General features: G+C 31.9%; 2 protein-coding genes across 2 annotated transcripts; both read left to right on the top strand.

The window, feature by feature from the left end:
* The first annotated feature begins 330 nt into the window (after positions 1 to 330).
* Positions 331 to 1,047, top strand: LOC140919772 (uncharacterized). The gene has a single exon (XM_073366409.1). It carries the CDS (start codon positions 331 to 333, stop codon positions 1,045 to 1,047), a length of 717 nt encoding a protein of 238 aa, XP_073222510.1.
* An 8,687-nt stretch (positions 1,048 to 9,734) lies between these two features.
* Positions 9,735 to 12,166, top strand: LOC101508636 (protein GRAVITROPIC IN THE LIGHT 1). The gene has a single exon (XM_004514150.4). It carries the CDS (start codon positions 9,987 to 9,989, stop codon positions 11,490 to 11,492), a length of 1,506 nt encoding a protein of 501 aa, XP_004514207.1. The 5' UTR covers positions 9,735 to 9,986; the 3' UTR covers positions 11,493 to 12,166.
* Positions 12,167 to 12,729: the final 563 nt, after the last annotated feature.

The following is a 12,729-nucleotide window of genomic DNA, read 5'->3' as shown; positions in this document are numbered from 1 at the left end:
TTCCCATTGGTAGATGTTGTTATCAGAATACAATTTGATATACGTTACACAGAAAGCTATCAAAGGAAGTGCACTAGCAGAGTATTTGGCCAAACAACCTATAGAATTTTATCAACCAATGTAGTGTGAATTCCCTGATGAAGGCATAATGACTTTATTTGAAGAGATTGGATCATCTGATAAAGAAAAATGGACGTTGGTGTTTGATGGTGCTTCTAACGCGTTAGGGCATGGAATTGGGGCCATTTTGATTTCCCGAGAAAACTAGTTCACTCCATTTACGGCTAAGTTGTGTTTTGATTGCACAAACAATATTACATAATATGAGGCATGTGTTATGGCATTAAAGCAGCTATTGAATCAAAGGTAAAAGTTCTTGAGGTATATGGAGACTCATTGTTGGTCATCCATCAGATGAAAGGACAGTGGGAAACTCGAGATTCTAAGTTGATTCCATATCATACCCATATCAAAGAATTGAAAGAACACTTCGATAAGATTACTTTTCACCATATCCCACGAGAAGGAAACCAACTAGTTGACACCCTGGCTACATTACCATCAATGTTCAAAATTAACACCGGTCAAGATGTGTTGGTCATAAAAATTCAACAAAAGGATATGCAAGCATATTGCTTATCAATAGAAGAAGAATATGACGGCAAGCCATGGTTTTGTGATATCAAATCCTATGTTAAGAATAAGGAATATCCATTGGGTGTTTCGGAGAACGAGAAAAAGGTTTTGAGGATATTGCCAATGAACTTCTCCTTAAATGGTGATATGCTCTATAAGAGAAATCATGATATGGTTCTCCTCAGATGTGTGGATAAATCGCAAGAGGAAGAAATCATTCAAGAGGTTCACGAAGGTTCTTTTGGAACCCATGCAAATGGGAACGCAATGGCAAGAAAAATCTTAAGGGTTGGCTCTTATTGGTTGACCATGGAGTCTGATTGCTTTAGCCACGTAAAGAAATGTCATAAATGTCAAATCTATGCTAATAAAGTACATGTATCGCCCACGTCTTTGAATGTCTTAACATAACCATAGCCATTTTCAATGTGGGGAATGGATGTTATTGGACTCATCGAGCCTAAGGCTTCAAATGGGCCCCAGTTTATCCTAGTAGCTATTGATTATTTCATAAAATGGGTTGAAGCCGCTTCTTATGCCAATGTGACGAGAAGTGTGGTTGTCTGATTCATCAAAAGTGAATTGATTTGTCAATATGGCTTGCCAAATAAGATAATCATTGATAATGCGACTAATTTAAATAACAAAATGATGAAAGAGTTGTGCGATAGTTTCAAAATTCAGCACCATAATTCTTCTCCATATCGTCCCAAAATGAATGGGGTTGTAGAAGCAGCAAATACGAATATCAAGAAGATCATACAAAAGATTGTGGAGATATATAAGGATTGGCATACCAAAGCTTCCCTTTGCATTACATGGCTATAAAACTTTTGTTCGCACCTCAACAGGGACAACTCCTTTTTCATTGGTGTATGGAATGAAAGTTGTACTTCCATTGAAATTGAAATTCCCTCGATCAGAGTCCTGGTGGAAACAAAACTAGAAGAGGCAGAGTGGATTCAATCACAATATGAACAATTGAATCTCATAGAAGAAAAAATAATGATAGCTCTGTGCCATGGCCAACTATATAAAAAAAAAAAAAACTTAAAATGAAATTTTGATTATGAGAAAGATGAAATTTTGTTTTGTTATGTGTGAATGGAGTTTTGGTTGAGATTTTTTTTTCTTGAGTTTGTAAAGTTTAAAATGTGTGGCTAGTGTTTTGTTTGAGTTCATTTTTTTATTGTGTTGTAAAGCTTAAAATATGTTTCTTGTCTACGATACTTTTCTTCGAAAGACGTGATTTATTTGCAAAGTAATAGATGTGATCGATGTGCGTTTCTTCCCAACTGGTCCTCTATCTTCACGTTAACTAAGTATTAGTTGCCATGATATTTATTCCATTTAACATAAATAATTCTATTTCATATAAATAATTATGAACATAATTAAATGACGATAAATATAATTTATTTTAAACTATAATATATTTTTCTTTTTGGGTTATGCTATTAAATATTAAAATGAATTTAGTTTCCTCACTTATTAAATTACAAAATATTTTAAAAGAAGACCACACTTGTAATTAATATTTTTAGTTCTATTATTAAAATATATTTTTGTCTATTTAACATATTAAGTTACAAGTCCATATATTTATCTTGTTACTATTTTGTTTTCGTATTTATTACTGATTTTATTTCGTAGAATCATTTAAACTTATTTAATATTTAGCATCAATTTTTTTAATTCTTAAAAAGAAAACAACGATAAAATTATAATCAAATATTGAAGGGTTAATTAGATGTGACATTTGTTAACTTTTGAGTTGTTAAGACGCAAGTTGTGACAACTTGAAAGTTCTAAAACTCATCATCACAAATAAATTAAAAAATATACAAAATTTAGTTTAATTTGATTAATTAGATGTGACATCTTCTTAGTCTTTTAGGATGCAAGTTAACTTGATAGTTTTAACGCCGTTTTTTTTTATATTAACCGAAAATCAACTTTTAAAATTTGATTAATTTAGATGTGATATCTTTTTAATCTTTGAATTTTTGAGACACAAGTGGTACAAATTGATAGTCTTGAAATTCGTATTCCAAAATAACTATTCAAATCAAACAAACTCATTTTTTTGGTCAAAATAACTTCTTCTTTTTTATCAATAACAAAACATAATTTCTTTAGAAAACAATCAACACATCTGTATTTTCTAATAGGAACCATGTTGTGTTTAGGGTGAGAAAATACAGTTCAAGACATTTCAAGATTTTCAGTTGGCCCCAACATTAGAAAAATTCGAACGAATATTGGGTTACTCTCTATAGAAAGGAGATTTTTATCGACATATAGGGCAACCACCAAATTTGGGCACAATTGCTAAATTGTAGAAAATTGACATAAGAGAGTTGGAAAGTAAAAATAAGGAAAACGAAGCTATTCATGGTTTTTCAAGAAAATATCTACAGCAAAAATGCCAAGATTTAGCCATTAAAAAAGAATGGGGTACTTTTATAGATGTTTTGGGTCTCATTATCTATGATATTGTTTTATTCTCAAACCTTAATAATTTTGTATATTTTTCCATCATCAATGTCTTCTTGGCCTTTAACAAAAATAAACAAAACCTAATTGATGGGGTTCTTGCCGATGTATAATACTCTCTGCATATGCGACATGAGAAGAAAGGGTAAACAATTTTGTGTTGTGTTCCAATGTTGTATACTTGGTTCATATCTCACATGTTCACGAAAAGGTATCATGTTGGAGTTAAAAGTAATCGTGAATGGCTCAAAGTATAGCTAGTCTTACTGAGGACACAATTTCATGGTATCATAGAGAACAAGGGGTGGATGAAGTAATATGCCAATGCATAGATTTTCCAAATGTACCTCTTATGGGAACCAAAAGATGTATTAATTACAATCCAACGGTAGCTCAGAGACAACTTGGCTACCCTATATTAATTGCAAGCGAAGTTAGAAAAAGTCTCCAAAGAGAATGAGAACTTAGGATCAGAAAACACCTGTAATAGTCAATTTATTGAAAGAAGCAACAAGAGGTTGAAAATTGAAAAAAAAAAATAAACTTGACTTACAAGATTGTTTGAGATGAGCAAATGAAGAATTAGATGTCCGAAAGCAAGAAAGGAATGAAGCGATTGAAGAAGCCTATATGTGGAAGAAATTGTGGACAAATTTCAAGATTTAAAGAAACAACTTAAAGAGATGGTAGTTGAGCACGAGAGTCAAGTAAAGAATGAGAGGCAACAACAGGAAGAAATTGAAGAATTACTCTCAAAACATCAAGATGCACTGAGAACGGAAATGGAGACTTCTAGAGAGTTAAAGAAATACATTTATTATCAACAAAAAATCTATAATGACTTAAAAGGTGAAACTATATATTGGGAGGATCATTTTATGATGTTGCTTGGACAATTGAAGAATCAAGAGATTTATAAAGAGTTGGGAGATAAAGGCAATCATTGGAAAGATTGCTTTTCAAAATTGGCAATGCAAGCTAATCAAGCAATCATAAAAATTCCAAAACATCTAAGAGAGATTGGGAGGATCATTTTATGATGTTGCTTGGACAATTGAAGAATCAAGATATTTATAAAGAGTTGGGAGATAAAGGCAATCATTGGAAAGATTGCTTTTCAAAATTGGCAATGCAAGCTAATCAAACAATCATAAAAATTCCAAAACATCTAAGAGAGATTGATGCAGTAATGCATCCGCTCAATAGTTCAGTCAAAGTTTACAAGTTCGTTGAATATTGCAAACATTTGGTAGAAGAATTTGGGGAGAAGATTGATTATCCTATTGAAAGAGATTATTGAAATACCATAGTCGATGTAGTTTTTAATTTAAATGTGTTTTTTTTTTCTCATCGGTGAAAGATTTGTTGTTTTGTTTACTAATCCCCGTATTTTCTTTACTAGTAATTCTTGTTCATTAAAATAAAATAAAATTATGTAAGACTTATGATTCCCCAACATCCAACTATCATAGTTAACTAAAGAATTTCATCTTCATTCCATTCATATTTAATACATGCTCATAAATTTTTTTATTTAATTAAAAAAAACATAAAAAATCAATTAAGTTGTTTCCCTGACATCCTTATCGAACTCGTGCAAACTCCAAGATCATGAATGAACTTGAGCAAAACCAAGAAGTGATGAGAACATATGTTAGCTAATTGTAGGATAAGGTTGATTGAATCTTAGAGGCTATATAGGCTTTAGCAAGAAAGGAGAATACAAATGGAGATTCTCCAACTGTAAATGAAGAACACCAAACTACTCATTCTCACCCACTAGGCTGTACCCCGACTACCCAACAATTTCGTACGGCAACTATGCAATTTCCTATGTATGGTCTCCCACTTGGTTATACTCTGCCTTTAGTCATCAACCCCATCGACAATAACCCAAACCACTCAAATATCAACTCCCAAAGCTTAAACCAAATGCAAATCCCATCTCCTTAGGGATATTTGCCACCCCAAAAAACTATACCTTCAACAAATGTTTTATTCAGTGCACCCCAAGTACTTCATCTTGATGCTAACGAAAATTGGCAACAACCTCAATTTATCAGTGGTGATACAAAATCCAAAGAAAAATTACATATATTACAAGAACGAATAAAAGAAATTGAGGGGAATAATGTCCATGGCCTCGAAGCTTTTGATATGTATTTGGTTCTCGATGTGGCGATCTCTTTAAAATTCAAGGTACCTAAGTTTGAAAAATATAAAGGTGCCACATGTCCTAAAAATCATATGACCATGTATTGTAGAAAAATGGCTTCTCAAGCTCATAATGATAAACTTCTCATTCATTTTTATCCAGACAGATTTAGTGGGGCATCATTAAGTTGGTATATGCATCTTGAGAGGAGAGTGGTCCACGCAAAAGTTAGGGATAACAAAAAAAGGATGAAGCGGTTCAAACTGGGGCAATTATTATTCTTGGAAGTTGACCAACAAGAGTCTTAAATTACAATAATGACTAGAGTTTGTTATCTCTCAAACTAAAGCTAAACACACTCATCAATACATTGGAACCTTAATTGTTCAGTTCCTAATAAATGAATGTACATTTTTCAATGTTTTCATTCAATGTTGTACCGTTGTACCTGACACTTATTCTAAACTTATTCAGTTTCATGGATGATTGTTCTAGCATTTTAAAATATTGTTTTATGATAATAAATGTTGAAATTTGAAATATGTAAAAATATAAATAAATAATTAAAAAATATCTTAAGTATTTTGACGCTTGAAAAATATATACATAGGAACTCGAGATATATGGGTGTGTAAGAAAAAAAGGGAGGGTAATCATTTTAAACGATGCACATTTGATTCGCCTCGGAAAAAAAGATGTCACACAAGATGTACTAGAGTCATCATACAAAAAACGGTTGTTATCTAAATTCATCCATTGAATGTTGTGGGCACGTATAAGGATCGGGGAAACAAAAAAATAAACAAAAATTTATTTTCATTCCATGCATCTTACATTCATTTTTATATTTTTTGTCACGTACTCACATATGATCTATGCATTTTCATTCATAGTTTACATATACTTAACAACCTTGCGTAATGTATAATGAGTGAATTATGCATATATTATGTTTATTCTCTATTTATACTCAACAACCTTTTTGTCACTTTGCTCATGATACATTTATATTGCAATTAACATTGCATTTTTTATTTTTGTCGATCTACGCATTGTTAATCAATCCGAAGACGATCATTTTTTATTTTATTTTGATCGATCTATACATCAGTAACCAATCTAAAAACGATCGTTTATATTTTTTGTCGATCTACGCATCGGTAACCAATTCAAAGACGACCATTTTTATTCATGTTAATCTACGCACCAGTAACAATCTGGAGACAATCATTTTTTATCTATGTCAAACATGTTAATCTACGCTTCTTCTACTTTCAAAATTTATTTAGCCAAAATTTAGGTCTTTATTTTTAATAATTTTTTTACAACGACAATATTTATATTATTAGTAAATATAATTAACTAGGGGAAACTATAGTATCTCAATTTTATCCGACCAACTAAAAATAATTCCAATATATATATATATATATTTGTTATTATTAAGTTTAAAATTTTCAATTTGTTAAATCTGATGTGATTTTGAGTCCATGTCATCTCCTAGTTTCCTATTTTGTGCTTTTTCAGGAAGTCCCTTCACTTTATGTTTTTATTTTTATTTTACTTTTTATTTAGTCTAATGGTATTATTTTTATGATTTGAATACTCAATCAAAAAAGTCAACCCCTTATTCATCATTTTATCATATAAATTGAGGCAAAGAATCAACCATTGAAAGGAGATAGTTTTATTTTTCAGAAGAGAAAAATCAAAAGACAAAAAATGAGAATTTTTTTTTCTCTTTTTGAAATAAAAAAGAGTATTACACAAAAAAAAAAAAAAAGAGAAAAAAGATCCACCATCTGATTTCCTCAAATCAACACATAATCATAGACATATTAAAATCCATATTAACAACACAACCAACAGAAGTAGAAACCGATGCACACCACCGTGGACCGCCTCTGTCTTCATCGACATCTAAAAATGCATGTATTTTCTCATTCTCTTAATGTTTGCTATGTTGTCCAAAATGTATATTATTGAAAGGGGTAAACTTTAGAAAACTAAGATTTAAAACTAGAGTTGATTGTGAAAGATGAAATTTTGTTTTGTTATGTGCGAATGGAGTTTTAGTTTAGATATTTTTTTCTTGTGTTTATAAAGTTTAAAATGTGTGGGTAGTGTTTTGTTTGAGATCAGTTTTTTATTGTGTCGTAAAGCTTAAGATTTGTTTCTTGCCTGAGATTTTTCTTCGAAAGACGTGATTTGTTTGCTCAATAATAGATGTGATCGATGAGTTTTTCTTCCTTACTAGTCCTCTATCTCCATGTTAACTAAGTATTAGCTGTCATGATATTTATTTCATTTAACATAAATAATTTTATTTAATATAAATAATTATAGACATAATTAAATGGCGATAAATATCATTTATTTGATATTACGATAGAGTTTTTTTTTTGGGTTGTATTATTTAATATTAAAATGAATTTTCTATCCTCGCTTATTAAATTACAAAATATTTTAAAAGATGATCACACTTGTAATTAGTATTTTTGGTTCTATTATTAAAATGTGTTTTTGTCTATTTAACAGATTAAGTTACAAGTCCATATATTTTCTTATTGCTATTATATTTTCGTGTTTATTATTGATTTTATTTCGTAGAATCATTTAAACTTATTTAATATTTTACATCAATTTTTTTAATTCTTAAAAAGAAAACAGAGATAAAATTATAATCAAATATTGAAGGGTTAATTAGATGTGACATTTGTTAACCTTTGAGTTTTTAGGAAGCAAGTTGTGACAACTTGATAATTCTAAAACTCATCTTCACAAATAAATTAATAAATATACGAAATTTAGTTTAATTAAATGTGACATCTTTTTAATCTTTTAGGACGCAAGTTGTGACAACTTGATAGTTCTAACACTCATTTTTTTAAATGGTACCACAATCATAAGAAATGTTGAAATTTGAATAGCATATCATTTGCATTGCATACTTGAATACTTGTGATTAAGTGATTTGAATTTATGTCATCAGGATTGAAATCCTTAAAAGATCATTAGTTTTTGAAGCGAAAATTTTTTGAAATTTTGATTTACTACTTCTTTTTGAATAAGAAAGGATGAATTAGGCTTTGAAAATAAGTCCGAGATTTAGGATGGCAGTAATCACACTTTTAGGGATTGAATTTGGGCTAAATAAATTTGGTTCTTATCTCCGTTAAGAGTTAATTTTGAACATAGCTATGTCAATTTTAAGAATGTCACTAATCACACTTTTAGCGATTGAATGTGGACTAAATAAATCTGGTTCTTATCCCTGTTAAGGGTTAATTTTGAACATAGCTATGTTAATTTTAATTCCTAACTGGAAGAAGCCCTTTTATTAGCTATGTTCCACACTCTAGAGATTATTGCTATAATTACTTACAATCTTTAGTGGTCTCATAAATAAAACGTTTTAAGCAAGTTTCTATACTTACAAAGATCTTTTTCTTTTTTTTTTTTAAATTGTCGATGTTAATACTTAGTAGTTAATTTTTGCTAGAAGAGGAAGTTGAGCTCATAACCTCCTTGTCACTCTAACTCTCCATAACCACCAAACCATCTTATCACTCCCTACATGTGGAGGCCTTATAAGGCTTTGAAATGTCATACAATTACAAAGAAAATTTGAGTTTCTCCTCGTATGACTCTCACTCCCTTCACTTGAACATTGTCAATGTTAATACTTAGTCGTTAATTTTTGTTAGAAGAGAAAGTTGAGCTCATAACCTCCTTGTCACTCCAACTCTCCATAACCACCAAACCATCTTATGACTCCCTACATGTGGAGGTCTTATAAGGCTTTGAAATGCATCACAATTAAAAAGAAAAATTGAATTTCTCCTTGTATGACTCTCACTCCCTTCACTTGAACATTGTTTCCCATTCTAGTTCTAACAGTTTTCATTATAGGGTTGCTGCTAATTCAGACTTCTTCCAAATAAATGTTGATGTTGCTACAAATGAATATAGTGACTGGAGATTTGTGTTTGTGATTCATGATTTGTGTATCGATCTTATTGATGTTGCTATAGTTTTTCTTGTGATTAATGATTATTATGAAAAGAACTAACGTTTATCACTTGTAGAGAATAAAAAATAACAACAAAATGTATATTAGGTAAAAGATTAACAAAAATATATATATATTTAAATTTTTTATATAAATAAAAGAGTCTTACTAACAATGTCTTTAAAACACTTATTAACAATAACAAAATTTGGACTTTGATTAAGTTGAAAAAAAAAATTTTAATGCATTTATAGTTAAAATTTCTATATTTAGCTTGTTATCAAGCTAACTTGTAGCATTTCAAAAATAAAAAATAATGATTATAAATAAAGAAAAAAGGTAGAGAGATTTAACGGTCAAGAAGGAAACGAATTACCATATACGCCACGCTATCCTTTTCTTTTATTTTGCCGTTAACAAGGACAAAGAATAATAGTCCTTTCGATTTTCAACATCATAACTTAGGTCTGATAATGGAATTAATCCTCTTAATTAAATTAAGCCGCATCTCAAAAAGCAGAAACTTTTTACAAAAATGACTCCAAAAAATTACCAAACCCCACATGGCCTTCCTTACAAGACATTCAAAGAACATTAGCAGTATCCCACTTCAAATCAAGTTTTATTCTTATTCATCTCTCTAATTTGCTTCTAGATCCATCCTTGGAATCTCCACAAAACAAAGCAATGCCAGAAATTGATGACAACCGTAACCTACCAAACAACAACAACAATAAACCCCCTCAAATCTCCGAAATGTTTCAGAAATTCGCTCTCGCTTTTAAAACCAAAACCTTCGAATTCTTCGCCGACGAAAACGACGAATCAGACTGTTTCTCACTCCTCGACTCCGCCGAGGAAATCATCACCGATCAAAAAGTCGTCGTCATTAAACCCGACCCTAACCCATCCACCGACTCACCACCACCACTAATTCAACCCAAAACGACACCGTCGTTTACTCCAAAACAACTACTAACTGAAACGACGTCGCACGATCTATTCGCTTCGATTTTCGCCGCTGTTTCAGCTTTCGAAGCTTCTTACTTCCAATTACAAAGCGCACACGTTCCTTTCGTTGAAGAGAACGTGAAAAACGCTGATAAAGTTCTCGTTTCTCATCTTCAAAGACTCTCTGAATTCAAGAAATTCTATTGCAATCCCGAATCGTTTTCGAATTTTCCCTTTGGTTCTTCTTTGGAGGCTGAAGTGGAAGAGAATCAGAGCAAGCTTCGAACACTCGGCACCGTATCGAATCGGTTGCAATTGGAACTTGAGCAGAAGCATGATGTGGTTTTCTCCCTTAGAAAAAAGCTTAATGAGATTCAAAAGGGTAATGTGAATTTGTCTAAGAAGCTTTGTAACAGTAATAATAATAATAATAATACTAGTTTGAATTTGAATATGAACCCTAGTTGTGATGTTTTGTTAAGTGTTAGGGTTTTTGATTCCTTGTTGCATGATGCGAGTAGAGCTGCTCATAAGTTTACGAAGATTTTGATTGGTTTGATGAGGAAAGCTGGGTGGGATTTAGGTTTAGCTGCAAATGCAGTTCATCCTGGTGTTGTGTATTCTAAAAAGGGGCATAATCAGTATGCACTTTTGTCTTATGTTTGTTTAGGGATGTTTCAAGGTTTTGATTCGCTTTGTTTCAAATTGAGTTCCGAGATAAATGCAAATGAAGAGTCGACGTCGAATGGAGACTTGTGTGACTTAGGTTACAAAGAGAGAAATGATTTTTTGAAGCAATTGCTTGAGCATGTGTCTAGCAATCCAATGGAATTGCTTGGCATTCACCCAGGTTGCGAGTTTTCGAGGTTTTGCGAGATGAAGTACGAGAAGCTTATCCATCCTTCGATGGAGTCATCGATTTTCATTGATTTGGATCAAAATGAAGCAGTGTTGAATTCGTGGAGGTTGTTGAGTATGTTTTATGAGGCGTTTGTTGGGATGGCTAGTTCTATATGGACACTCCATAAGTTGTCCCATGCCTTTGATCCTGCGGTTGAGATCTTTCAAGTGGAAAGAGGTGTGGAGTTCTCTATGGTATACATGGATGATGTGACTAAGAGGTTAACCTGGCCAAATAAGGGAAGGGCAAAAGTTGGGTTCACTGTTTTTCCAGGTTTTAGAATTGGAAAGATAGTTATTCAGTCACAGGTTTATGTAAGCAGTTTTTCATCGACAGAGTAGTTTGCTCCAGTGTTGTCAAATAGCGATTATAAATAGTAGAATTGAGCAAGTCGTTATCGTTCCACAATATGTTATTCAGTACAAAGTATTGTCAAATAGTAGCTCTAGCAACACTATAACATATTATAGTGGAATTTGAACAAAATGCCATTTTCTATGATTGACAACATGGGTTTGCTTGGGTTTTCTCCTGTACAATAGAAATTCACAGACACTTCTGTATTTAGATGAGACTGCTATGTTGGACAAACTCAATGGTATTGTTGGTTCGGGTTTTAGTTTTTCCAGAAATTTGTCAAGATGCCTAATTGTTCTGAACTACTGATTGAGGAAGACAATACCATTACTGCATGATATACCTGAAGTTGTTTGCTTCTACGAATGTTGCTGAAGTGAGAGCAATAGTTATGGAGTCAAGTTATTTTGCATTCTGTACCAATACCAGGTGAGGATCTTTAGTGTTTCTGCTGGAATTTTTATCTCTTATGTAAGTTATGTTTGTTATTTCCTCTCCCAGTTTTGTTTTTATAATTTTTATAGGCCACTTGTATAGAGTTAACTGTACAGACTACAGAACATTCCTTCTATGGTGGGTACTCTGACAAAAAATACATCAGTAAATTGTGTATGCAACACTGATATATAAAAATAACAATATGGTTTCTTTAGCAGCATAGCAACTCTTGATCTCATTAGTATTTGTCCATATTATCATGCAAGTAATATGTATAGAACTTAATATAATTGTACTATACGCATTTGAAATGAGTATATACTTGTACAGAGTGGACTAATGTCATAATTTTACTGGGTACCTTGATGTAGCTTCTCTATGGATGGAAATTAACTGTAGTTGTTTGTCTCAAATTTTGACTTTTTTTAACTATATAATTGGGCATAAGTGGTTAATAAGCTCCAATTCAGGACTAATCGTTCTGGAGAATTGGAATTCAAATTCTCGTTGAAACAATTATTTGATAGACTGCGGCCATACATGTGAAACACACGTCTACTTGAACACTATTATTTGGAGCTTCTACGTTAACGTGAAAAGTAGCCGTGAAAATTCAGGTTTCCAAACATTGTTTCTTTCTTGGCCAATTTGTCTCGTTTCTCCATTCTCTTCCCACAGTCGTGTTGGCCTTTTCCCTTCCCCTTAGCCTCCCACCACGTGTATTTATGTGATATTTAATTTTGATTTAAGTGTTCCATGCTAATTTTGGAGTGTTGCCGTTTC

Source organism: Cicer arietinum, chromosome 3 (assembly GCF_000331145.2).
Source record: "Cicer arietinum cultivar CDC Frontier isolate Library 1 chromosome 3, Cicar.CDCFrontier_v2.0, whole genome shotgun sequence".
NCBI classification, from domain to species: domain Eukaryota; kingdom Viridiplantae; phylum Streptophyta; class Magnoliopsida; order Fabales; family Fabaceae; genus Cicer; species Cicer arietinum.
This window is presented reverse-complemented; position numbering and strand designations above follow the sequence as displayed.